The sequence below is a fragment of the Cladophialophora immunda genome, assembly GCF_000835495.1.
Source record: "Cladophialophora immunda strain CBS 83496 unplaced genomic scaffold supercont1.4, whole genome shotgun sequence".
NCBI lineage: Eukaryota > Fungi > Ascomycota > Eurotiomycetes > Chaetothyriales > Herpotrichiellaceae > Cladophialophora > Cladophialophora immunda.
This window is the reverse complement of record NW_015622544.1, coordinates 2,762,010-2,787,665: the sequence shown is the minus strand read 5'-3', so window position 1 is coordinate 2,787,665 and position 25,656 is coordinate 2,762,010. Positions and strand designations below refer to the sequence as shown.

General features: G+C 53.7%; 10 protein-coding genes across 11 annotated transcripts; 5 read left to right on the top strand and 5 right to left on the bottom strand.

Moving 5' to 3' along the window:
• Positions 1-782: 782 nt before the first annotated feature.
• Positions 783-2,767, top strand: PV07_07342 (uncharacterized protein). Its single transcript, XM_016394414.1, has one exon. It carries the CDS (start codon positions 1,232-1,234, stop codon positions 2,519-2,521), a length of 1,290 nt encoding a protein of 429 aa, XP_016247833.1. The 5' UTR covers positions 783-1,231; the 3' UTR covers positions 2,522-2,767.
• PV07_07341 (uncharacterized protein) lies at positions 2,719-5,047 on the bottom strand (the record flags this gene model as incomplete). Its single annotated transcript, XM_016394413.1, has 5 exons — positions 2,719-3,768; positions 3,863-4,383; positions 4,443-4,685; positions 4,794-4,865; positions 4,926-5,047. The coding sequence occupies 5 exons, from the start codon at positions 5,045-5,047 to the stop codon at positions 2,978-2,980; spliced, it is 1,749 nt and encodes a 582-aa protein (XP_016247832.1). The 3' UTR covers positions 2,719-2,977.
• Positions 5,048-6,038: 991 nt separating this feature from the next.
• On the bottom strand, positions 6,039-7,119 carry PV07_07340 (uncharacterized protein; the record flags this gene model as incomplete). The annotated part of the gene is made up of 3 exons (XM_016394412.1): positions 6,039-6,078; positions 6,136-6,990; positions 7,043-7,119. 3 exons carry the CDS (start codon positions 7,117-7,119, stop codon positions 6,039-6,041), a joined length of 972 nt encoding a protein of 323 aa, XP_016247831.1.
• A 622-nt stretch (positions 7,120-7,741) lies between these two features.
• PV07_07339 (uncharacterized protein) lies at positions 7,742-9,585 on the top strand. The gene is made up of 2 exons (XM_016394411.1): positions 7,742-8,028; positions 8,086-9,585. The coding sequence occupies exon 2, from the start codon at positions 8,546-8,548 to the stop codon at positions 9,335-9,337; it is 792 nt and encodes a 263-aa protein (XP_016247830.1). The 5' UTR covers positions 7,742-8,028; positions 8,086-8,545; the 3' UTR covers positions 9,338-9,585.
• Positions 9,525-11,641, bottom strand: PV07_07338. 2 transcript variants are annotated; one of them, XM_016394410.1, is made up of 3 exons: positions 11,253-11,641; positions 10,801-10,889; positions 9,525-10,748 (listed from the first exon to the last, which is right to left on the bottom strand). In XM_016394410.1, the coding sequence occupies exons 2-3, from the start codon at positions 10,870-10,872 to the stop codon at positions 9,669-9,671; spliced, it is 1,152 nt and encodes a 383-aa protein (XP_016247829.1). In that variant the 5' UTR covers positions 10,873-10,889; positions 11,253-11,641; the 3' UTR covers positions 9,525-9,668. The 2 variants fall into 2 exon arrangements, with proteins under 2 accessions (XP_016247829.1, XP_016247828.1); XM_016394409.1 differs by having other exon boundaries at positions 10,801-11,641.
• A 162-nt stretch (positions 11,642-11,803) lies between these two features.
• On the top strand, positions 11,804-13,524 carry PV07_07337 (uncharacterized protein). The gene has a single exon (XM_016394408.1). It carries the CDS (start codon positions 11,870-11,872, stop codon positions 12,710-12,712), a length of 843 nt encoding a protein of 280 aa, XP_016247827.1. The 5' UTR covers positions 11,804-11,869; the 3' UTR covers positions 12,713-13,524.
• PV07_07336 (uncharacterized protein) lies at positions 13,330-14,406 on the bottom strand. Its single transcript, XM_016394407.1, has 4 exons — positions 14,165-14,406; positions 14,062-14,092; positions 13,643-13,977; positions 13,330-13,590 (listed from the first exon to the last, which is right to left on the bottom strand). The coding sequence occupies exons 1-4, from the start codon at positions 14,242-14,244 to the stop codon at positions 13,464-13,466; spliced, it is 573 nt and encodes a 190-aa protein (XP_016247826.1). The 5' UTR covers positions 14,245-14,406; the 3' UTR covers positions 13,330-13,463.
• A 98-nt stretch (positions 14,407-14,504) lies between these two features.
• Positions 14,505-17,328, top strand: PV07_07335 (uncharacterized protein). Its single transcript, XM_016394406.1, has 6 exons — positions 14,505-15,093; positions 15,150-15,641; positions 15,698-15,935; positions 15,989-16,372; positions 16,481-16,867; positions 16,977-17,328. Exons 1-6 carry the CDS (start codon positions 14,929-14,931, stop codon positions 17,123-17,125), a joined length of 1,815 nt encoding a protein of 604 aa, XP_016247825.1. The 5' UTR covers positions 14,505-14,928; the 3' UTR covers positions 17,126-17,328.
• A 1,668-nt stretch (positions 17,329-18,996) lies between these two features.
• On the top strand, positions 18,997-20,426 carry PV07_07334 (uncharacterized protein). The gene is made up of 4 exons (XM_016394405.1): positions 18,997-19,273; positions 19,383-19,558; positions 19,809-20,093; positions 20,191-20,426. The coding sequence occupies exons 1-4, from the start codon at positions 19,087-19,089 to the stop codon at positions 20,317-20,319; spliced, it is 777 nt and encodes a 258-aa protein (XP_016247824.1). The 5' UTR covers positions 18,997-19,086; the 3' UTR covers positions 20,320-20,426.
• On the bottom strand, positions 20,220-25,531 carry PV07_07333 (uncharacterized protein). Its single transcript, XM_016394404.1, has 3 exons — positions 24,583-25,531; positions 20,903-24,528; positions 20,220-20,847 (listed from the first exon to the last, which is right to left on the bottom strand). The coding sequence occupies exons 2-3, from the start codon at positions 24,465-24,467 to the stop codon at positions 20,618-20,620; spliced, it is 3,795 nt and encodes a 1,264-aa protein (XP_016247823.1). The 5' UTR covers positions 24,468-24,528; positions 24,583-25,531; the 3' UTR covers positions 20,220-20,617.
• Between the last annotated feature and the right edge of the window lie 125 nt (positions 25,532-25,656).

The following is a 25,656-nucleotide window of genomic DNA, read 5'->3' as shown; positions in this document are numbered from 1 at the left end:
AGTAACGTTGCGCTTATAGAAGAGGCCTTCTCGATGCCTAGCTCGTACACCGCCCGCACAGTAGTACTCTCCCAGATCAAATCGTGGCAGTACTCACAATTCCTGAGCACCCCACACTGTCCAAACCGTGGATTTCTCTACTTCTTTCCAAAGAATTCTTCGTATAAACCAGCGTCTGTCTACAACATGGTATTCCCAAGGTCTAGCATTGCAAACGCAGAGCAGTGCGGGATAACATAGTCCAGCTTGCAAGGCTGACTCAAGCTCGGACGACACCGGTTAACAACCCAACACATTTGGACCTAAGCTTCCTACCCAAGCTTGCTTTGCAAAGTGGTACTGATCTCGTTGCTGTGCCTCGATTCTTCCCACGACTGCCTCAGCGCCGTGCAGTCTGCCAGCCGACTGATGGGAATCTTCCGGTATGTCCAATGACGATCACAACCTCAGAGGCATGATAGCAAGTTCAAGATCCATTGGACAGCTGCGAGCACAGCTGCTAGGCGCAGGAACAGGCTTACAGCCCAGCTCCGGAGGGGCAACTCTAACCCTCTCATGAGATTCCTTCCTGGGCGGGGTGGCATTCCGCCCCGACATGCCAAGGAGCTACGGCGATGCTGTGGCATTCGCTTGAGGACGAGATGCTCTGCCATTGGAAGGCAGTGCTGCGAAGGCGGTAGCACATATGCAGCCAAGGCTTCATCCATGACCAGGACCGTTGATCGAACCACGTCCATCAGCGGGGTGCAGATTACTTCCCAATATCGCTTTTCAGCCTAGCAAACAGCTTCAGGTCACGAAGACCAGCCGAGCATTCCGTCGAGACCCAGACCGCAAAATGCAGGTACAACAGTCCACGTTGCTTCGTGAGGATTGTTATTTGCTCGATACCACAGGCACCGCAATGGAGGTGGTGCGACTCGTACAGAGTGGCGGATTACTCTGCTAAGCTTCACCAAGCTAAGGAGGAAGCTCACCAAAATTCCCAGATCGGAGGACCTGCTGTCCCTCGGATTTACCACGTGCGGTCATGACGCACGCAGACAAAACTCGCAGCTGATGGAGCAGAAAGCTATGAGCTTGCTGGATAGCTCCCCAAGCTCGGTGTGAGGGTACAAAAGGGTTTGTGTCCGCCGGATGTTGCACGTCTCCTCCGACTCTCTTTTCCTTCCCAGGCAGGGCAGGCCAGATCTCAGAACTTCCGGTTACAGCCTCGACTTCTCCTAGAAAAATGCGCGCGACGACGGGTTCTCTGGCCATGATGGCCTTAGCTGCGGATATTGCTGGGGCGGTCCCTGTCCACAAGCCTCGATGGCAACACCCGGCGCAGGACGACTACTACATCTCCCTCGGGCCGCGCCCTTACTACCTCATCCAGAACATGACCGACGGCCCGCTCAAGCAGAAGCTCGAGTCCTGCTACAACGGGCCCTTCGAGGTCACGACCTGGAGCATCGGCCATCGAGGCGGCGGCACGCTTCAGTTTCCCGAAGAGTCGGTCGAATCCACCATGGCCGGGGCGCGAATGGGCGCCGGGATCCTCGAGTGCGACGTGTCCTTCACGTCGGACCTGGGCCTGGTGTGCAGACACTCGCTGTGCGACCTGCACACGACGACCGACATCCTGCTCCGGCCGGAGCTGGCGGCGAAGTGCACGGTGCCCTTCACGCCGGCGAACGAGACGGCCGACGCCAACGCGCTGTGTTGCACCAGCGACATCACCGAGGCCGAGTACACGACGCTGTGCAGCAAGATGGACGGGTTCAACGCCTCGGCGACCACGCCCGAGGACTACCAGCACGGCACGCCGTCGTTCCGGACGGACCTTTACAACACGTGCGCGCAGGTGATGACGCTCGAGAGCTACATCGACTTGGTGGAGTCGCTGCCGGGGTACCGCAACTTCACGCCGGAGCTAAAGACGCCGCCGTCCCAGGTCCCCATGCCGTTCCACGGGTACACGCAGGCGCAGTACGCACGCGACATGCTCGACACGTTCATCCGCAAGGGCATCTCGCATGAGCGCGTGTGGCCGCAGTCGTTCAACCCGGCCGACATCTACCTGTGGCTGAACGAGTACCCTGCGTGGGGGGCGCAGGCCGTGTTCCTCGACGAGGACGGCGACGTGGCGTCCAACTTTTCCACCGCTGTGGCCCGCCTGCCTGCCCTCAAGGCCAGCGGCGTGAACATAATTTCCCCGCCATATAACTATTTGTTGGATCGAGGCGGCCCCGACAATAACACTATCGTCCCCTCCATCTACGCGACCACCGCCATGGCCGCCGGGCTCGACATCATCGCCTGGTCGTTCGAGCGCTCCGGCCCGCTCGACCAGGTCCGCGCCGACGCCGACTACTACTGGTCCTCGATCGCCGATATCATCTCCTACGACGGCCAGGAGTACGAAGCCCTCGACGTCCTGGCCCGCCAGATCGGCGTCAAGGCCATGTTCTCCGACTGGTCCGCCACCGTCACCTACTACGCCAACTGCATGGGCCTGAAGGGGCCAGGACATTATTGAACTCTCCCCCTCCGGATGGACGGCCTAGTTGGAGCCCCCGTCCCGACTGAGGCCGCTTAGAGTCCCTAGACATTGAAACATCATGGGTCAGTTCTAAGGGTTGCATTGCCGGAGAGGGCGAGCTATAACGCGTAACGAGCAGAGTAATTAGATGGTGCGCAGAACAAGAACGTGTACATACGTAGTATCCATAGTCTCTGGACATACATATACAAATTGGCAATTCGTTGAATACCTAGGTACATTCTCCGTCTGGATCATGGATAGAGTAAAGGTCGATCTCCATGATATGATATGTCGAGGCCGAGAGACGTACTGTATGTTCTCATGCCACCATATATAAGCCATATATACACAGCTTCCAGTGTTTCTTTTTTCCCTAGCAGCTGGCCAAAATTCCTATGTGGAAATACCAAAAAAATCGAGCGCAACGAACCCGTCGACCCACACCCAAATCTACATTCCACGCGTGGCATTCCACTCTCTCAACCACGCCATGACGGCCTCGACTTCCCTGGCCTTGGCCCGTTTCACCGCTTGGGGCATCGCAATGTCCGTCTCGTTGGGGAACAGGCCGGGGAAATCCCACTCGTGGAAGCCTCCCTCGATGACGATCTCTGGCGCTGCGTCGCCGGACAAGGACGAGGACGAACCATCATCGCTGTTGTCGTTGTTGTCGTCGTGACTTTGCTTGTCACTACCCCCGACGAGCAGCCTGGGGTTCGGGTCTCCGTTCTCCAAAAACTCCGCCAGCGGGCCCAGGCCGCGGTAGAAGTCCAGCTCGCCCGTCGAGAGGGCCAGGCGCGGGTACGACAGGTTGACCCCGCCGTAGCGGTTCAGCCGGTCCAGCCGCGGCTCGTCTTCGGTGGTGTTGTACGTCCGGCGGCACCGGTCGAGGAAGTACGCCGGCGACAGCGTGTGGGAGACCAGGGGCAGGGCGTGCGGATGGCCCGCGGTGCCGGACGTGTAGCCGGTCGCGAAGCCGCCGCCTTCGGTGCAGCCGAGCCAGCCAAAGGGCGCGGGGCGGGCCAGCGAGAGACACTCGTGCACGGCGCGCCCGGCGCAGAAGGTGAAGCTGTGTCGCGCGTGCGAGAAGAGGTTCAGCAACGGGTAGTACAGCGTCGTGGGGTCGGGAGTGGCGGTCTTGTTGGCATAAGTGAGAAGCGCGCGCGCGGTTGTTCGGAGGGTCTCGGTTGTGGGGTATTGCGAGGTTTCGGACGTGAGCAGGTCACAGTAAGAGCCCGGACCTGTCGAGAAAGCGGGACGCGAAGGGGGGACAGGTTAGCTTGGGTCTGTTTGTGATTGAACGCTACATGTACAATTTCCGACGGGGTTACTTACCGGTGAAAGGAAATGGCTCTCGATGCCACGCCTGATTCCAGGCCGAAAACGGACTGGTCAGAAGAAATGCGAGGTCAGGATATGTCGAGGACTGCGAGACGTTGAAGGCAGCCTTGAGTCGGGACAGGGCTGTCTCGTTACCGCTTTCGTAGACATTGTCCATCAGGTTGGTCACCTGTTGTTGAGCTTGGACGCATTCCGGCGGAGCGTGACGTCGTATAATGTCGAAAAACCGCCAGTGGTCGAGTATCCCGGTCGTGACTCCAGAGGACGACAGTCCACCCCAGAAGAGGCCCGGATACTGGATTCGAGTAAATGCGGAAATCACGCCGCCGTACGAGCCACCGAGGATGATCCAAGGAGTGCCTGGCGCCGTAAGATCTCTATCTTCTAAGCCCGGGAACGTAGCTCGCTGAGCGAAGTACGCGAGATCTGCTAGGGCCTGTTCAGTGCTGTGGAAGCGAAGGTTGTCTCTGGTCCATCGGTGGTCCGGGACGATGTCATAGCCGCCAGGATAGTATCTGCATATAGACTCAGAATCAAGTGGTCTGTCTTGCTTTCTAGGAGGAACGTCATATACCTTTGGCCCCAGAGAACGGCGACACCACCGGTGGCGTTGGCTATATCATGGAGGATTCCCTTCTGGAGCCATTCGAGGTCATAGTTGGGATTGTCTTCACCCATGGCATGGATGATCACTGGGCCTCCAGGAACGTAATTACTGATATCGAGCCAGTAATGCTGTTGGAAAGTGGCATTCGTATGGGGTTCGTAGCGGGATATGTTGTGAAAATGGTCAACGGGCATCGTGAAGTTCTGCGTCCTATTCCTCGTGTCAGATGGATGTATCCGAGGCCTGCAGCCTGACCTATCTTCGCCATAACCGAAGACACTGACGCCAAAGGGACAGCGGCCTTTGGTTGGTACTCACGGATATCTGGCGAGAAGCTCTCTGCCATACGAAAGGCGTCCAACGACGGACGGGACTTTGGTTGGAATCATCCTGTCTAACATGTCAGATCTCATGATTCGGTATTTCAGGTCGACTTTCAGTGGGACATACCATCCTGCTAGGGTCCCTAGTAGAAGAATCAAGAGCACCAAGGCTACCGCCACTCTGCAGAATAACCCTTTGGATATCTTCGCTGTGGCGATGGAAGTCATCTTGGAACATGCTTCGTCCATACACGGCAAACAATAACTTGGAAAAGGGCCTTCAAATCTTCGACCTCAGGGCTCTCGTATACCACAGCCTCTAGGACGTTAGATGGGTGCGTGGTTGCTGAGCCATCAGACGAAGCAAGGGTCAATTGCTTCGATCGAGGTAGGAGTTGTCTCGGTTTAATCTAAACTGAAGCTAGCAAGCCTTCGGACACTCGGCATCCCCGTGTTGATAGTATCGCCCAGTGCAGTTCATTACAAGCCAGAGGCACGAGCGCCCACCAAGAGAGAGATGTGATATGTTGGAAGGGGTGTTGGGACTCGAACTCGAGTCAGGGAGCGACACAGCCTCATTGCAATTTCAATTCCTTTGGACGGCTCGACGGGTGGATCAGGCGCAGATCAGCCGCTCTTCACTGGCTTCACTTGTGCCGATGTTTAGGCATTGAACCGACAGCCTTGCGCATTCGGTTGTACCGCCAATCAAACCAGAAGGACGCGCGTACTACACGGGGAGCAGAACGCTAAAGACAGTCCATTGTAACGCAGCTGTGTCCTTAAGATCGGAGCTCTTTCGTGGCAGCGCACTTTGAAGAGTCCAAGTCTCGCACGGCAGGCTTAGTGACGATTCTGTGAACTCTGGGGAGCCGCAGTGGTCTGATCTGTTGGCCAGGCGTGCGCCAAACTTGTCGCGCTTGAGAAGCAAGCAGAAATTCACACGTCAGTCTGCAAGGTGATGAAAGGCTGGTCTGGAATTGCCTCGTGGCCGTATATGCTCTCTCTGATTGTAAGCGCGAGGGTGCAGCACCTCACGAACTTGGGTGATTGAAAGCGCTCGATAAAGACCATTTCCGCCTTGGATTGCACACCTCGCAGACTTGGTGCGTTGAGCAGATACACCTGAGCTGAGAGAAACGCTGGACAGATTTGATCTTTTCGTTCTTCACCCTGAGGCATCCTCAGTCTATGCATCCAGGCACCGACAATGTCTTGTTGGTCACCAAGGATGTACAGTCTATCCCGGTGGCCCCGGCTTCCGGCCATACACGTTGTAGCTGGGTTCAGTCTTGTCAGCCACACGAGTTTCTCAGACCTCCAGGACCAAGACTTACAAATGCACATAAGTGTGGATGTTTCGATCCAGGATCTCCTTCCTCGTTCGGGCGAGCATGACCTGAAGCTCCGCGGGATCCATTCCAAGCAGAGCAACAGCACCTCTCTCAAACCCAGCCTGCGCATACTGGAAGAAGTTCCCGACCTCGAGCGCCCCGATTGTTTTCAACCTTCGGTCTTTCGGCCATCGATTCGTCGGGATTTTGAAGACGGTCTGCTGGACATCCTCGAAGCCACAGTCTAGCAACTGTTGCCTCCATAACTTACAGGCATTACCGTCGATGCCCATTGCTTGTGCGATCCTGAAGAAGAGTTTGCCCATCTCAGTGTAGGTCGAATCGGGTGGACAACTGCCGTCATCACAGCCGACCTCGGGGACCGTGACCGCGAGCTCGAAATACCCGCCCGGCCTGAGATGTTCATATGCTTGCGATATGAGGGTCGGCCAGTCTCTGATGGCGAAAAGAAACTCCCTGGCATGGATCAAGTCGAACGTGTTCTTCGGGAAATCCCAGTCCGTCTCGACATCGAGAATCTCGAAGTGGCAGTTTGGCGGCACCCAGTCTGACTGGACAGCCGCAATATCAACGCCAATGACTCGTGCCGTGGGATACAGGTCAGCAGTCTCAATGGCCCAGATCCCACTTCCAGTACCCAGGTCCAGGATGTTCTGAGGGTCGGGATCGATGGGAGCGAGATGCAGGCGGCCCTCATAGAGGAGGAAGAACTTGTAATGTTGGAGGTCATTGCGATTCTGTTCCTCGTCGTCGATGGGAAGACCGTAAAAGTGTCTCCCATAAGATGCCCACCGTCGGCCGTACTCTTCAATCCCTTCACGGATCTCGGTTGCTATACTGCTCTCGTAGTCAGAAGCCTGAGACCCCAAGTGTAGAAGTAGATTCTCACCTTGTCACGTAGCTGGTGTTTGCCGAAGTGCTGGCATAGCCTTCGTCAACAAAATCGGCATTCTCGTCAGGCTCCATGAGGGACTGGGGTCAAAGTAGAATGCTCGCGTGCCAGGAGGGAGTAGACGAAGAATGAAAAGCAGTCGAAGCGGGGAGAGCTCATGGTGATCGAGGACGAAGGACGGGGCGGTGGGCTTGTTCTGAAATACCGCGATGGATACCTGGGATGCAAGAGTAAGCTTCATGGCTGATCGATGTGGAAGTCTTTTCCTCTTCCCGCTGCCCGCTGACTGGTCCAGCTGCTCGAACAGGAGACCAGGCGAGACTGCGAACATGGGGCGCAGGGTTGTAGCTAGTGAGCCCACAACGAGGCCTTTTCCACGTGTTGGTAGCCGACCAGGATTGCGTGCATGGGGTTCGCCTAAAAGCTCCAAGATAAGCAGCAGTTGGCATTCCTCCGCAGTCGAGCCACCATCTGCCACCAATGTAAACGAGAATCTGGGACAGTCCAAGCGACGCTCTAGCTGCTTGCAACTTGGCCTCATCAGCCATTGTAACAGGAAATCATGAGTCCGCCGTCTGGCCCACAAATGCCCCCTCTTATCCCAGGCCAGACCTCTGCGACTGGTTACGGCTGTGCAACTGCGGACATCTGTCCCTGTCGATCCATCCGTCCATCCATCCATCCACCCTCCCTCCCGTTCCTCCCAACCCTTGAGAAAGTGTCCTTTTGATTTGCCTAGAGAACCTTCCTCTGTCCATGTGTTGCAGGTTACACGGGAGATGATGATGTCGTCCTCCGCAGATCAAGACCAAGCCGCCCAGTTGCAGGAGCTGATACAGCAACTCACCGAAGCCGCCAAAGCCTGCGACTACTCGCCGGGCAGCAAAGGCTACATTTCCAGGACCAATGTCGCTGCTATAGCCAAGGACATTGTCCGGCTCGTGATGGCACCGTCGGATATGTCAATGCACCACTCGGTCAATGTCCGTGGCGCCTTTTGCCTGGCCTCCGAGAACTGACAGATTGCTAACCAACGGCAGATGCTGGAGATTGTCTGTATTCGAACCTTGATGGGGCTGGGCGTGTTCGAAAAGATCCCTGTCGACGGCTCCATCTCTCTGGCCGAGCTGTCCAGGGTCACAGGCGTCCAGGACTCACTGCTAGGTATTGGCTGCGCAGTCATTTCTCGAAGCATGTGGCTGATCATTGTGTCTCCCGTCAAACAAAAGAAAGACAACTTCGATTACTCGTCGGTACCAAGTTCCTCGAGCAAACCCCCAACTATGAATACGTGCACACAAAGTTCTCCCGCGCATACATCCAGGTCCCGGGCCCGGGAAACTTCTTCCAGTTCATCAACGATGAATGCCTGGCCACAATGGTCCATTTCCACAGCTACGTGAAAGAACGAGCGGCACAGGACGGCAAGCCCGTGCAGGAGCCCGATGACCCTCTTCGCAACCCATATACCCACCGCCATGGCATGGATGGACATCCTGTATGGGAGATCATGGCACAGTTTCCCGACCGGCTGCGCGCGTTCCAACTGGGCTTCATGTCTCAAGAGGATTCGGTCCCGATCATCGGCTTCTACGACTTCTCTGCACTCTACAACCCGGACCACGACGGCGACAGGGCCACCCTGGTCGACGTGGGCGGCGGCCAAGGCCAATCCATCATCCAGATCCTCAAGGCCTTCCCGACTCTCCGCCCCGACCGCATGGTTCTCCAAGACCTGCCCGAACCCATCGCTCAGGGCAGGGACTCCAAGCTCCTCCCCGAGGGCGTCACCGCCATGGTGCACGACTTCTGGACGGCGCAGCCCGTCACGGGCGCCAAGGCCTACTTCCTCCGCCGCGTCATGCACGACTACTCGGACGACAACTGCGTCAAGATCCTCTCCCGCCTGCGCGACGCCATGAGCCCGGACAGCAAGGTCCTCATCGCCGACATGGTCATGCCAAAACGCGTGGGCGAGGCCGACCTACCCGCCGCCGCCATGGACAACACTGTGATGGTCATGGGCGGCAAGGAGAGGACCGCCGACGGGTTCAACAAGGTCCTCGAGGCTGCCGGGCTGAAGATGGTCAAGATCTGGCACAGTTGGGAGGGCGGCGCGACGGGGAACATCGTCGAGGCCATGTTGCCCGCGGCGACCTCCTAGGTGAAGGTGTAATGAATGTGTCTGTGGAGGATGTCCTGGTGATTGGACCGTGCAATCCAAGGACCTCCGAGCCCATGAGCTTAAAGCAAACCTGGAATCGGCGACCACTGGGCGTCAAGATCCATTAGATGTGAATTGACCGTGAGCAGCGGACGACAGGAGTATCAGACGGGTATGATACGATGACATCGCTGGCCTTGAAGGAAGCACATGCTCCCGCTCCAACTAAACGTCTTGCGGTTGACCAAGACGTCTCGCTTCAGACGACGATTACGAGGACATGAATAGATGCGAGACGGACTTCTCACGTAGAACCAAGTTTACAAGATTCATGACATTGTCTACCACCTGTTTCCACTACAGGTGGGGTGCTGCCTGGGCAGCACTCCCTCTCCAACGCCGAGAAGAACAAGCACACAAAACCCGCCCTCGCTATGCCACTGAAATTAGTTTTACACTTTATCTCTCCTTCTTGCTGGCCTTGCTCGGCCTCTTGCGAGCCGGCCCCTCTCCAGCGCCAGCGCCGACGCCCGCCTTGAGCTTGAGCTTGATTTGCGGCTCAGAGCTCGCGTCTCTTGCCGCCTTGGTTGGCGTCACATGGATTGTGTCGCCTATGATCTCTTTCAACGGGCTCTCGCCCGGCTTGCCATCGTCAACATTGTTGACTTCCTTCAACTTGCTCGGAGGAGCCTTCCTGTCCCCCCTCTTTCCGTCTCCACCGGTCCTCTGCTTCTTGTTCTTGGTGCCAGGACCAATGGCCTTCTCATCGTCCTCTGCCTTTCTCTTGACACCGCCATTGGCGGTTGGCTTGGGTGAATTGGCTCTGCTGTCACGTGGAGTCCCGCCTATCTTTGCATTTGCCTCGCGGCCGGCCGCACGATCCTTCTTGAGATAGCAGCTTCCGTTGAGATGCGTGGCGAAGACATTGACGGATTTCCAGTGGTCACCAAGGTGAGAGTCGCGATTTGGACATTTGGCAGCTGGGAAGTCGATCTCCTTGAACTCGAACGATTCGGTGGGCATGGACGAAGATGGAGTCAGTGGATCAGAGTTCTCAGATGCGGCTGGTGAGCCTGGGTCATCCTTCTTCTTCTTGTTCTTGCCTTTGGCTTGGCCCTTGACTTTGACACCTTTCTTGCGCTGGCCGTGGACATCATGCTTGTCGAGAACAATCACCGGTTCGGTCTTGCAGTACTGTTCATTGGCATCCGGGACAGGACGAGCATTGTAGCCGACACGAGGATAGAGCAAGCGACGGAGACGACAATTCGGGCATCTGATGTGTTTGACTGTCTTCATTGGATTTCCTTTGAGCTGGACCTGGCCGGACTTGAACACGGCGGCGTCAGTCTCGACAGCTTCGTTTTCGGTGTTCTCGGTGCTTTCGGCATCTTGAGAGGTCTTGTTGGCCAGTTTCTCAGCTCTCTGTTCGACTTCAAGGACGGCAGTCTGCATCCGAGCAATCTTTTCATCTTGGTGAATTTCGAGGAGAAGATCATGGAGGATGCTTTCGATTGAATGTTCCAAGAGATACGTGATCTGGAACTAGTCAGTGGAAGGAGCAGGAAGTAACTTTTCGTGGCCAACTAACCGCCTGTTCTTGATCAGATGCAGTCAAGCTGACATTGGAGGACTTCGAACTGGATAGTTTGGTGGAAGCCATGTCAGGGACGTCCTTGACTGGAGGCGTACAGTCAGCTGTGATTTCCTCATCTTCCATGAAGCGCTTCCACAAGTCGACGTCGATAATGCTGTTAGGGAACAAAGAGACATATGCTCTTCTGGGAGCCATATTGGGCAAACAAACACAGGTAAAGATGCAAAGCCGACCAGCAGCGTTTTTCAATATGAAGAGACAGGGATATGGAGGGAACGGTGCGTTTGTCTTCGTCGTGTACGACTCCGAGGGCAGAGGAGCAGTCGACATTTAAGAGAAGAGGCATCGCAACAGAAGCCATATGCCCCATTGACAACCACACAATAGCAAAAAAAAAACATCCTTCCCAGTGCCGCACGCTATTGTCCGGCAGTGTATTCACTTACTGGTATTGTGGTCTGAGTGGAAGACTTCTGCGCCTGTACACTCCGCCTATTCAAACACCTTCACACCCTGCCGCACCCAACAACCTTCTATTCATTCAACAGCACCCATGAACCTTTCTATTGTGCCACTTAATTTGTATTGTTTTGCTCTTGGGAGGTTGATGGAGGAAGTATAGGGAGCGCACGCACTCCGGGGAAGGATCTCGGGCACACTCGAGGAGGCTCGTGCTCGTGGAACAGGGACAGCTTGGTGTCCGGAAGTCTGGGAACTCGATGGTTAAGACACGCTCGAGGAGTGCTCCAACAGCAACCGGGTATAGCTATGTCAGCAAGACACAAGAGGTCGTGTGAGGGCTTGCAGCGGCTGCCAGTGCAAGCACCGATGATGCAGGACGCAGAAATGAAAAAGGCCGGGTTCTAGGGCTCGCCAATATTACTCAATAAGCATCGATAACCTTCTTTTTAGCGCCGGGACCGGCCGCCCCTGATCGTCCCCTGCGCCGGCAACTTCTGGTTCAACTGCCTGCACATCGCGCTATTTCTCGTGGCCACGCTCCTCGGGGCAGGGTTCCAGCTTCAGTGCGGAATGGTGTTGCAACGAAGAATGCAAGGTCAACATGCCTCAAGCTAGTCTTTTTTCGTATTTCTCGAAATCGGTGACTTCAGCGCTCTCTATCCCGCCAACTACTAGAGAAGACGACAATATCACCCCCGATCACGACGCGTGTGTGCGTGTCCCCAACAGCCCTGGACTAGGTATCATCGAAGCGGCACGAAAACAAGCCTCTCAGAGACCGACCAATCCAATTGTCTACACTTTGAAAGCCGAGGAAGACGAAGTCGAAAGCCGGAGGTCTGAGGATGTCTCCCAAGAGTCAAAGCAGGTGATCGTGGAAGCCAAGGATCCCTCAAGTGACCGCCTACAGCAATTTGACGCTGTTTCTATTCCCCATCTCCCAAAAGCTCTTGTTGCACCAGTTACAGCACCACACCTTCCTGCTATTCAGCGTCTTACAGCGACAACCCTTCCTATTCGGTACAGCGATGCCTTCTTTACTACGACATTGACAGATCCGATTGTCAACAAACTGTCTCGCGTCGTCCTATATGCGTCACAACCTGTTGGCTGGATCCGCTGCCGCTTGGAGCCATGCTCGCCGAATAGTTCTCTCATCACTCCCTCGCCACCTTCTAAGATCTATATCCAAGCTCTAGCTCTCCTCTCGCCATATCGTGGCCTCGGCCTCGCAACATTACTGCTGGACACTATCTTATGCTCGGCTAGTGCCCAAGCTGCTGACACAGTGTGCATATATGCACATGTCTGGGAGAAGAACGAGGACGCCCTGGAGTGGTACGCCAAACGTGGCTTCAAGCGCGTCATGCTTGTTGATCACTATTACAGAAAGCTGCGACCCAGCGGTGCTTGGATTGTTAGGAAAGAGTTGGAGGGTACCTGACTTCTGCACTTGATGGAAAAGGTCCTTTCACTCTCATGCACCGGGTTCTTTACTGTTCGATCCAGGCGACTGCGACCAAGTTGTGTCCGCTCACACTGCCAGCAAATAATGGCGCTATGCTCGCTTCGTCCGCTGCCCGCGCCCGGAGGTATTCCTGAATGCGGGAGCACCACATCTGCTAAGCGTGGGCGGAAAGATCTCATTATATCCCGGCCTCAAGGGGCATATATGGTTAAGATTCGGCAAATAAAGTCATCGACTACGATTTCTGATAATTCTGACTTGAAAGACAGCACAAGAGGCATCGTCGGCTTGTGGAGGTGGTGTGGTGCCCAACAATATTGCGGCATGTGCCACAATCAACCCACAAATAACCACGTGAAGCATGCAACGGTCCAGCAGCTTGTCAAGGGGTCAAGTTGGGAACGAACTCTTCGAAGATGAAACGGCATGCGATGCAGTAAGAAGATCGAACATCTTGCTTCCATGCGGCACCTGGTGAATCAACTCTTGAGATAGTTGTCTTCAACTTCTGGTGACGACCTCCGAAGCGCTCTGAAGCATCGTGAAGGAAGTCGGTTCGATACTTGCTGTACAAGCAAGGACACCGGGGGACATTTGGACGGAACCCTAGGGTTCATTGCAATCATTTTTATTCCATTCGCATGTGGTACCCGTACCCTGTTTTAACTATATACACTGGGTTGAAGCCTCGAGCGGAATACAAGCTTCCCGGAACGGAGACATAGCTTTACAGTACAGATGAGACGTAGTTCTCCTCCATCTTCCGTACTTCCCGCTTGAAGATCTCTACCTCCTTCCAGCAGTCGAGCGGTTTCCGGTCGTTTATCCGTAGGCAGGAGATGACATCTTGTCTCCTAGTTGCCAACCATTAGCTTGATCACGGTATTCAAAGAAAGTCCAACTTACGCATTCTCCACCTCTTTCGGCACCTCTCTTAATGATTTTCGCTGTCCCAGCGTCTGCTTCAATTTCTCGATTTCTTGTTGCACTTTCTGGCTTGTTGGGGCTCTCTTTTCCGCGTCACTGTCAGAGCCCGGAAGAAGGTCTTTCGGAGATATCGGCGAGAGTTGAAGGAGCGACGAGTCTGACGATGTCGAGTCTGAGGCCGTCTCTCCGCTGGCGGCAATCTTCTTCCGTGCCTCCTCGAGGACTGAAGCTTCGTGATTGCGGATCTTTTCTAGCTCCGTGGCGACGCGTTGTGCGATGTGCAGCTCTAGTGTTTTTGCGCGTGTCGAGTTTGTCTAGATCAAGAACGAGTTGTGAGCAAAACCTCCTCTGTACTAGCAAAAACCGTCCATGGAACCATAGTGGGAAGTTAGACGGACTTCCGAAGATGCTTGGAGGGAGTCTATCAGCCTGTAGATCGTGTCAGTCGAGCTTCATATGGTAAGACACGGGAACCGCGCAATCGTAGCCTCCAGAACATACTCTTGAGAAAATTGAATTGGTGTATCACTGGCGAAAACATGCTTGGTGGACTCGTCGGTTTTGGATTGACCTGCGCCCATTGTTGCGGCTGTTCTGGGGGGGTTCAACAGCTGGGTAGGTAGCTCTGGTATGAAATTATCGTGACATACCCCGGATTCACTAGAATCTGTTCACAGGGTAGCGGCCGTGACTGACTGGACCTTGCTGTCGCTCCCCAACGACAACTCGGAGCTCCAACAACTGCGCCGGCTGCGGAAATAAAACTCTTGGCGGCTCCATCATCGCCAAAAACTTTGGCTGAGCTCCTTGCGGGTTCCCGTATCACAACTGCCGCTTTAAGCACTAATCGACTCCAGTTCCAACAGGTTGGTCCCCGACCACTCGCTCTCTGCGTCCCCGTCATATCGCGATCCCGTTCGCCTGCCATTTAGGATGTCCCACTCACGATCCAGCTATCAACGGGCCGTCGGGGTCTAGTCAAGACCTGTTGGAATCGTCAACGGCAAAGGCCGAAATGAGATACACCCGAGGAGTGCCCAAGCTAGCAGTTCCACTCTTGATACGTGGACAGCTCTCTCTCGTCAGCTTGATGCACACACCCAGAAGCAGTCGTTGCTCGGTACATCTCAACGTGCAAGTGGGGGACACCATGCAAGAGAAGCGGAGTTCTCCCAATCTTCGGGGTCTTGAAGACCTCCCCCTGCTGTGTAACCTTGCCAGTCCTCGACCTCCAAGTATATGGTTTCCTGCGAACAGAATCGAACATGCGTGTTGCCATCATTGGAGCAGGGCCAGGAGGCCTGGTCACGCTGAAGTACCTCCTCCAGGCTAATCAGGACTTCAATGTCGAGCCCATTGAGGCCAGACTCTTCGAAACTAAGGATGGCATTGGAGGCACTTTCCGCTATCGCACCTATCCAGAGGGCGAGGTAAAGACTGGACTTTTGTTCCACCCTCAAACAGTGACAGGGCTGATTCGAAGTAGATGGTGTCTTCCAAGTTCTTGACGATCTTTTCAGATTTCAGGATACCACCAGAACGCACTGATTGCGGAGACTTTCTCGGTCTCGCTCAATACGTCCAGTACCTTGAAGACTACTGCGATCATTTCAAATTGCGACCACATATCGAGCTCAACACCACAATAACGAATGTACGCCGGGCAAAGGATGGCAAAGGCCATATCGTGACCTATTCATCCCCGGATGGAACCAGTGAGGAATGGGCCTGCGATGCAGTTGCAGTTTGCTCTGGGTTGCACGTGGATGCCGTTGTGCCCGACATTCCCGGCATCGAGAAAGTGCCGACTGTCCTTCACTCCTCTCAATACAAAGGCCGGCACATATTTACCGAAGGCAGCAATGTCGTGATCCTTGGTGTAGGAGAAACGGCAATGGACATGGCATATTTTGCCGTGACTTCTCCCACCAACTCGGTGACGCTTTGCCACCGAAATGGATTCGTCCTGGCACCTAAGGTAAGAGATGTCTTGCATGCTGTAGATCTCTCTGTGGTAACGTCTGGCACTTCCAGCATGTGGAGCGCTTCGTCGTCATGGGCAAGCGGGAAGATGAATACAACCCGTCCCCGATTGACACCAATTGGAACTGCCTGTTTGACACTGCCTATGCACACCCGAAGCTGAGGAACTCCCGATGGCAGTGGGTGTTCTATGACTGGTGGACCAAGGGAGCTTGGATACTCCTGAACAATACTCGATACGGGTATGGTCAGCATGCGGGAATCATCAAGGGCTATCACATGTCTGAGAGTGAGTTTCTTTCTTCTGCACAGCTGGTTTCAACATAACATTTATCCCATTAGTTCTCTTTGTCAAATCCACCAAAGTCCAGCCATACTTTGACAGGCGCTACATCAAAGACAGCAGATTGAGGCGGTTTATGGAACGTATCATTGACCTGCCGCGGGTCGACACCAAGGGTCATACCGTCGATTTTGCCCCATTCCCGGAGTATGTCGACGACGAAGGAGTCATCCATTTCCAGAAGAATGATACGCAGGAGTCGAAGTACATTGAGACTTTGAGGATCAAGCCAGACGTTGTCATCTACGCAACTGGCTACCGTCACCTGACATTCCCATTCCTCAGCGGCGGATATCCTCACTCCAACGATGCCGATGTTCGAGCGATCTGGAAGGACGGTGACGAGACTGTTGGCTTCATAGGTTTCGTTCGGCCACAGATCGGTAAGGCCCATATTACTCTCATGAATCCCATCTGTCGACCTTCTGTCTGTGCCTACAGAGGAGGTCTTTTCGTGTCTCTCTTGGATCCTAACCCTAAATAATCCTTAGGTGCAATTCCACCTCTAGCCGAGTTCCAAGCCCAGCTCTGGGTCCTTCGAATCCTCAACCTTCTTCCTGAGGCAAACCTACGATCACTGTCTCCAGAACTGAATCCCGATGCGGAAGAGTGGTACCGGTTGAAGACAAAGCCTGAAGCACGTATACACCATGGAGTAGATCATGAATCCTACGCGTACCAGATAGCTCTCGATATGGGCTCGGCGCCATCCGCTGCCCAAGTGCTGAGGCGTGGATGGAAAGTCTTCGTTGCGTGGGCGTTTGGTGCGAACATGAACACTAAATTCCGAATGATTGGCCCGTGGCGATGGGAAGGGGCCGAAGGAGTCATGAGGGGAGAGTTGTACGAATTGGTCAAGAGGCGACCATTTGTCTGGGGTGAGTTCTCTCCAAGATTTAACCATCACAGGGCGCCGCTTTCAGGCGCTTCGCTCGCCGTTGTGATCTCAATTGTTCCACAACGCCGCTGACGGAACGGTGACTTTAGGACATATATTGCTCAACGCTCTACCCATGTCAATCTTCGGGCCACTGAGTTTCTGCTATTGGCTTTACTATAGCACCATTGGCCGTCTCCTGAACAAATTGGGCATCTCGAGATCCCGGAGAAGCAACAGCTACAACAAGCTGCCCTAGCAGAGGGCTCGCGAAGGCAATGGGGGGTAGCTAATGACACTATTGAGCCAAGGCATATCGTTGCTGAGGTAGCCCTTATGATGGCGATATTTGGTGAAACAACTATAATTCTGCAATTGGCGCACAACAGGCTGCTGGGTACATAGGTAACAATCATGATCCCCTTTCAATGATGTTTGATTGGCCTACCCTTTCTGGGCATAGACGCACTCCGTATGCTCTGCTAGGGGTGGTAACTCTTTGGGTATAAATACGGTCGAGTATAGTCTCCTGGTCGTAATACTTCGCCGTAATAGCGACACTGAAAGAGGTCCTGGTGCCGTCCTCTTCATCACCTACTCACTATACGGGGCATTTCTATAGCTCAGAAATATCCCAGATGTGGATTTTCTGCAGGCTGAATGCCTCAGGGACATATACTACAGCTGGTTGTGCTCAAACGAATTCTCCTTCTTTAGTGGTAGTCTCTCCAGAGGTGCCTCCGCTGCATTGTACAGTGACGACAACTTGTCGTCGACAAGTGTCGTCTTGAGGGAGGAATCTAGATATTCTCTCCCACAGAGCATCACAAGACATACCAACTCTACTATTGATCAGACCTTTGTTTACGACACAGATTTTGTGCCATGATAGAGCGCTGACAGCACTGGGCTGTGTCACGGACAGGAATTTACCAGATACATATGCATGCTCCTAATTCTAACACCGCGTCCAAAAGATTCACAGGGTGAGGTACAAAGAAGTCTTTAGACCATGAATAGCGACGCCGAGACTTCAACCCACGCTGCAACTCGAAATCACACGACCTTTTACACTTGTACAGAATAAACGCCCGTCCAAGGTCACATCAACTACAAAAAAAAGAATTTCCAAGGCCTAGTCAGCTGTCTCAAAGGTCATCATGCCTGTTCACAGCATCCACAGCAAGCTATGGATGCTGTGGAACAAGGTCTCAGGCTCATCCTGGTTTGCATCATCCTGGGCCGATCATTCAGCTGGCATACAAAACATCCAGACATTGTGAACGTGGGCACTCTATGTGTGGCAAAATACTAGATTGTGGTTGATATATTGCCCAATATCTCTTCGAAACAGTTTGGTAGGGAAGAGCGTAGAGCCTCGCCCAGAAATTGCTTGAGGGCGAGCGCAAGGCCTTTAACGGCAGAACCGAATGGCGCACCCAGTTCATGGTCTTCAAGAACAGTTCCAATCCGCCGACAACAGTTGCTCAGCTCTAGAATGACAGAGATCGGCCATTGTTCACACACGACAACGATGTCGTGGCTGCCGCCAATGTGCTGACAAAAGAATCGAACGATTCGTCTCGCTCCGGCGACACCTCCTATCTTTGCGTCTGCGAGCTTTCTGAAAAAAGTGGTTGGCTCGACATGAACTGATTAAGAGCGAGACGACTATGACAACTTGGGCAGGCCGTTACAAACAGAGACGCCCATGTTCTATGATGAGCACGCTGCCGGTGAGTTTCCTATCCTGTCTGACACTGACAAATCCGTGCTTCTAGAAAGGTTCGGTGTCCCAAAGAACATGAACACACGTCCTGCGCATATTTTCTGTTGCCAATGTTTTGGATCATGACCGTGTGTGTGTGTGTGTGTGTGTGTGTCAACCCGACTCTCTGTGTGAATAGCGATTATTCAGGCCCATGAAGTCATCCAACACTAGCCTGGTTGTGTCTGTGGTAAGCCAGTCACGGCAGCCGTCAATCTTCGGCCGAGCTGCTCCGCTTCCTTGTGTGGGCTGAGCACATCAAGCCATTCCGCTGCGGACCAATCACAAGCAAAGGAAAGAATATACTCCCTCATACGGAACATAGATGTATATATATATATCTCTCTTGGTCAATGAACCAAGCCGCACTCCATCCCACGCGAGATTGACAGCAGAATCGTCCTCGAAACAAGAAACAATCCATAATATACCACCACACTGCCTCTCCGACAATGGCAATCCTGTCAGAGATCGTCCGCTTCGTCCTCCCGCCCACCAAGGCGCGACTGTCGGCGTTTCTCAAGCTGCGGCAACAGGTCTCGCAATCCTGCAACATTCACGACCAATACTTCGGCTACGTCATCCCGGTCAAGTCCTCGCACTTGCGGGTCAAAGAGAACGAAATGTGCTGGGTCATCCGTAAGTTCTGTCGATGACTTGTTTTCCCACCACGTTCTCGATTCACCCCTTGCATGGACAGTCCACCGCGTGTGAGGAGGTCGCTGATCCGGTTGGGCAATCTCCCCAGACTGGCCACAAGGCTCGAGCCTCGCTCAGAATGCGGAGCTGAGAGCACAACTGAAAGAACTCACGACGGCGGCTACAAGTGGGCAAGCAGGAGAAGCCACATCCCTGCTCTTCCCGTTCGACGACTCCCAGGTCGGCGAGTTGAAGAAGGCGCTCGAAGCCCCTGTGTGCGAATTCGTAAGTCCAATCCATTTCCATTTCCCACCAGAAAGCGGGGAGGGGTCAAGCCATTCATTCTCCCGCCGGAAACTCAATCCACCTATCTCGATTTTTCCTCGCTACACAATATAAATAAAAGAAGAGTTGTATGAACCCCAGAAGCAAGAACCCATAATCATTACCAAAACGTGCCCAAGACCACACATCCACACAAAGCAAAAACATGAGTGGGAGGCGAACGGAACCGCTAACACTACATACGAAAAAGGCAATCATCAACCTCACCCCAAACCCTCCCAGAGCAGACCCCTCGTTCGTCGCGTCCATGCACAAGACGTACACGGACTGCTACCACTTCGCGGGCTTCGCGGGCGGGAACTGGGCGTACGCGGCCAACACAAACGACACGGCCGGCGTGGGTGTCGACGGGCGCAACGGTCTCAAAGGTGGCGTTGGCGATGATGATGACGCCGCGAGTGCGGGTCGGAGGGAGGAGGTGCCCGAGGACGAGCGCAGGCTGGCCTGTTACTACCTGGGCTGGGATACCGTCGAGGTCAGTTCTCTCACTTGTCACTCACTCACTCACTCGCTCGTGCATTGCACGACTTCTCAACGGAGGGAAATGATGGCTGATGGGGTACATACAACAGCATCACCAAGAGTACAGCAACACCCCATTGTTTTTCGAAGAGATCAACAAACTTGCGCCATATTTCGGCTCCGGAACAGGAGCGTGGTACGTCAGGTTCGAGAAACATTCAGATTCTCGGGAGTCGTAGCTATCAGACATTAGGATTGCTCAACTGCCTTTCCTCTGTAGTTCGGCGTTTCATTAGCACTAGAGTTTCCCTGCAGAAGCTCAAGAATACAATGCCTGTGCCTTTTGTATCGGCCCCAAACAACCATATGTATCCTAACCAGCAGAGACCATTCCGTTGCCTTCCAACAATCCAACTGTCTTTGCAAAGGAATGTACACAAGGCTGAAAGCAAACGGGCATTGCTTTCCAAGGCCCCAACAATGCTTGGATGTCAAAATCGCTACTGACCCAAGTAAGTTTTGTTCTCTTTTTATTTTTCACAACCCCGCGTCCTTGAGACTTTGCTCAATGGCCTTCTTGCGCGGCGCATCAGGCACTAACAAGTTCCGCTCCTTCAAGACGGCTTCAAGAGTATCAACAACTTTGTAAAAACTGCTCGCTGCTCCCTTCTCCTGTGTAAACTTCATAATGCTCAAATTGGCCTTTCGACCGTGTTCAAGGACCGAATACAGATAGGCATGGAAATGAACGGGTTTGAGTTGCAGATCTGTTCACAAACAAGTCAGCGGGTGTGTTACCCAAAACCCAAGCGGATGACTTACAGTTTGATGCGTCGACGCGCCCTCGGACAACATCACTACCCCCTCGTCGTTCCGACATCACATCCCTCAGCCCGTACTTGCGCCACTCCTTTAAAATCTTGACAAGCTCTTTCTTCGCTTTGCCCTTGCTGATTTGAAGGCAAAGCACACGAGTCGCGGGTTTGATATGAAAGAACTTGGCGAACCAATTCTGATTGATCTCGATCGGGCCAACTGCAGCTGCTGCCATGGCGGCTTCGACACTGGTCGCTGGAGGATAAGCCTTTCGGGCTCGGACTCGCTCATCTGGATTGACCTCTTGATTGGGTTCGTTGGAGTCTGTGCCGTCCGACAGGTCTCGCACAATGTGATGTCCAATCGGGATTGCTGAGACGCCATCCTTCGGCTTGGACGGTCTTCCGAACATCTTCTGAAACCATTTTCTCTTCTTCTCCATATGCAACTCGATATCACCTGATTGTGGCTCACTCGCTTTTGCCGTCGAAAGTGTGGAAGAGTTGCCGGATTCACTTGGCTGGACGATCTGGGACGAATTGGAAACAGTATCTTGTACTATCTCTTCCGAAGACTTGTTAGAATCTAGGGGATCCTGAGGACCAGACCCACGTTTACCAAGCCAGGACCATTTCCGTGCAGCATTAGACGATGTTGGGAACATCTTCTTCCTTGGTGACCCGGGATTCTCGTCGATTGTGTCAAGTTCTCGTTTGGCATATAGCCGCGGGTCGTACCCAACACGCTCGTAGGATTCGATCGGACCGCCTCTAAGTGAGTTAATCGGCGCTGCTTTGTTCTTTTTCACTCGAAGGGGCTCAATTCGGGCGAAGGGTGAAGTTGGATCCGGAGTTACGAGGCGGATTGTGGTGTCCTTTTGCGCCTGAGGGGTCTTCAACTTGACGGGATCCGATGCTGCTCTAGAGCTATCCTCGCGGTTGCGCTTCAGGTCTTCCATAGTATCGACCGGCGAGATAGCACGGCGATACCTGCTCGGTCCGGCTCCATTGGTTGGATCAGAAGCCGCCCGCTTATCACATCTTCTTTCCTGGCCCAACTCGGCATCAATGCGCTTGTCAACAGCAGCCAACATGTCAGCGAGAACATTTGGGTCGGCATCGCCCCAAGTCTCGATGATCTTCTGTCGACGTTCGGTTAATTCTTGAAGGATTGGCGTTGCAGGAAGGGGTCGATCACGGATGCTCTCCGGTACTCTGTAAGCATGCACTGCCATGGATGTTGCCGATGAGTCCAACGGAGGAGCCGGGCTGACTTCGCTGACCGTAGACACTGATGATCGATTGAATGCTTCTTCACAAATCTTGCCGAGCTCGGCACTGACCTTACGTGTTTCGTCTTTCCAGTAATAGCTGGCCACACGTGGCTTCTTCACGTCGATCTCGGAGCTGGATTTGCGCGGACGATAGGCGGGGGAAGGAGTTGGTAGACTCGGATTGCTCTGTGTCTCAGACCTTCCATTCGTAGTACCACGAGTACCAGGACGCTCTGCAGGGTGATTGTCGGAGAATAATGTTCGGGCACGAGGGTGTGTGGTACCAGAAGAATTCTGTCGACGGTGTTGGAAACTGACTTGCCGCTTGTAGCTCATCGACTTTCGGATACCAGGAACACGTCGTGTGCTAGACAGGGAACTCTTGGACGTTGCTGTGGAATACGAGGCACGCTTCTTCTGAATCAGGTTTTCAAGCTCTTCGGACGTGAAGCTTGGGAGAGCGGGAACATCAGGCCTCAATCTATCCACAGCCTTATGCCTCACGCTGCTAGCAGAGCTCACAGATCGCCCTCCCGGAGTCGTTGGCCGATGACGAACAACGACGGTGGGCGGCTCGTGAGCATCTCCAGCTAGTGGCGTCCTCGATGCTCGATAAGGGTCATAGCTGCTCTGAGTTGCCTTGCTTGCCGCAGTACCAGGATTCTTGTAGTACCCGTCGCGCCTATTGTTGTCGTCACTGACAATCGAGAACTGGGAACCTCGTCGATTGTGACCGCGACCATTTGGGCCACGCTTTGGTTTCGGTACCGGTTTGCTGACATGGTGATAGTCACTGGCAGAGTAATGAAGGGGGTCGCCCGGGTAGTTCTCGAGCTGATCATCGCGAAATTTGACCAGTGCCCAATAGAAGAGTTTTTCGTGGTTTGGTTCCTCGCTCATGAGTTGTTTGATCAATTCGTCTGGCTTTTTGCCATGCCATAGCGTCGACAGATTTCTGAGAATTTCTGCATCAACATCGGACCGTTTGATAACACGTCGGCCTTGCGTTTCGATACTCAGAGGTGGCGCTGCGCCGATGAGCGGTTGAGGCGCCACCAAGCTTGCATGATACTTTTCATATTTCTTGAGAAGTGGATGGGCCCAGATCTCGTCCATTGTAATTCTCCTCTCTGGTCTCTTCTGTAAGATGCGTTGTATGAGATCCGAGGCTTCAACGCTCAAATTTGGAGGTATGAAGTACTCTCCTTTCTTGACCAGGCGTAAAGTGTTGGCCAGTGACCCACCATCAAAAGGTAGAAAGCCGTTGAGCATCGCATACAAAATGATCCCTGTGCTCCAGATATCAGCCTTATCGCCACGATATTGGTTGCCTTGGATGATCTCGGGGGCTGCATAATGCGGACTCCCGCATGAGGTATTCAGCCATGTACCATCGGGTTGCAGAGCTGCCATGCCAAAGTCAGCCAACTTGATGTTTCGGTTGGAATCGAGAAGAATGTTCTCCGGCTTGAGATCGCGGTGACAGATGTTGAAACGATGACAATATGAAAGGCCGGCGATGATCTGACGGTAAAGGCGGACCGCTTCATCTTCAGGTAGAGCTCCGTTGCCCGAAACGTAGTCGAACAGCTCACCACCTGCGACATATTCAAGGACCAAGTAGAGCTCGCCGCGGTTCTCCCAGATGTCATAGAGGTTGATGATATTCGGATGTTCGATCAACTTCATGATCACAACTTCGCGCTCAATCCCAAATGGCATTGTTCGAGGGCCTGCAGCAATCATGGCGAGCGTCTCTTCGTCATCCATACGAGCCATACTCGCACTTTGGACAAGCGCGGCTGACTTTTTGGAAACGATCTTAACCGCTGCGGTTTGACCAGTCCCTGCATGCTTTGCCAGACGGACTCGCCCAGTAGCACCCTTTCCCAAGGTCTTCCCTAGCTGCCATGGCCCAACATGGGTTTTTCTTTTCCCCTTTGTAGTAACAGATATTGCCGAGGTTGTGGAAACTTGCGAGTCCCTCTTGCTTTCTGCGGCGATGTCATCTGCTACAGTGGAGAGCCGCTTGTTTTCGATGGCGATGGCGGGGCGTTTACCGGCCGTCTTCTCACGAATGGATAAATTCCCTTCAGGTTTGAGCGACTCATGGTGTGGCAGTCGTGGTGACGAGCTCGCGGGGCCTTGAGCGCGACTGTAAGGGGAGACAGGCGCAGGCGGGGCTCTGGGTTGGATTTCTGCTAGAGCATTTCTCTTCGCATGCGGTCTATCTGTCTTGGACTGAAGGGTGGCGGGTCCGCCGGGTCGCGCTGAAATCTTGAGAGAGGACGACATCATGAGCACGCCCTTTTGATTAGCAACCTCAAGCCTGTAAAAATGGTGTGTCCATCCACCGCGCCTAAGAAGAAATTAGCCGCAAGCAGGAGGCACTTCAGATGATGAACGAACGTACGTATCTGACCGCGTGGATGTCGCGAAGACAGAGGGAGTAAGCCTGATGTGATTGATAAAGCGCCGCGAGATCACATGCAAGGTCTCGATGTCAACAAACTGTGACGCTGGATTTGGACATAAGCCGAATTCTGCCAGTCCTCTGATGTGAACGCCGCGTCCTGGTCGACTGCAAACTTCGCACAGCCTCAACCACAATTCCTCCTTGTTCCGTTCTCTTCACGTCCGCGACTGTCCTTGTCTTCCCACGCCACTCGATGTACAGTATGTTTTGTTTTGGCCAGAGCCGGAGACTGTTGATGTCAGGTCTGAGATATGATTGGGTCAGGCTGAGGAATGTTGGCGCAGCGTGCGCATTGGACAATGAGAAATGTTCTAGGTGAGTCCAAAAAGAGAACCAAGAACCAAGAACCAAGAGCCAAAATGGGAGAGGAAGCATCCAAAAAAGAACGACTTGAGGAGCCAACAGAGTCTCGAGGGACGTTAGAATTGCTCGGGCTCGCTACAGAAAACAAAAGCAAGCACTCTGCAGCAGAAGTCGGCAACGGTGGTGCATGGGGAGGTGCATCGCATTCCTTTCGATAGCAGCTGCCAATGACATCTTTGATTGACCTCTGCCGATGTCCAGCTCGACATTCCTTTTTCAACTTGATACCAAGAGCAACCCGTGGCATGTATGGGCATGGGCATTTGACATGGCAATCGGCAGGGACCACTTGGTACAAGGTTCCTCGACAGCGCGTCGGTGAGTGACTGCTTTCCACCATTCAGCTTTGCGGCGGCAGTTTATCAAACCTTGTTGCAGCTGGCCATGCTCTCCGCTGCTGTGTTTTGCGCATAATGAGCATTGTTGTGATGATCTCGTCGGTTGTTGATGGCTGATCATATACTCGCGCAGGACCACGATGGAACTCAAGGAACGGGGTACCGTGTACACAGCAAAGTGTCTATTGAACCCTATCGCGGTTTAGGAATTGTTTGTGTCTCCCTACTTCGGAACGGAGCTGGCAATTTCACCGACCACAAGCTGACGAGTACGTGGCGCGCCTCCACCGTCATCACCCCATGCCAATGC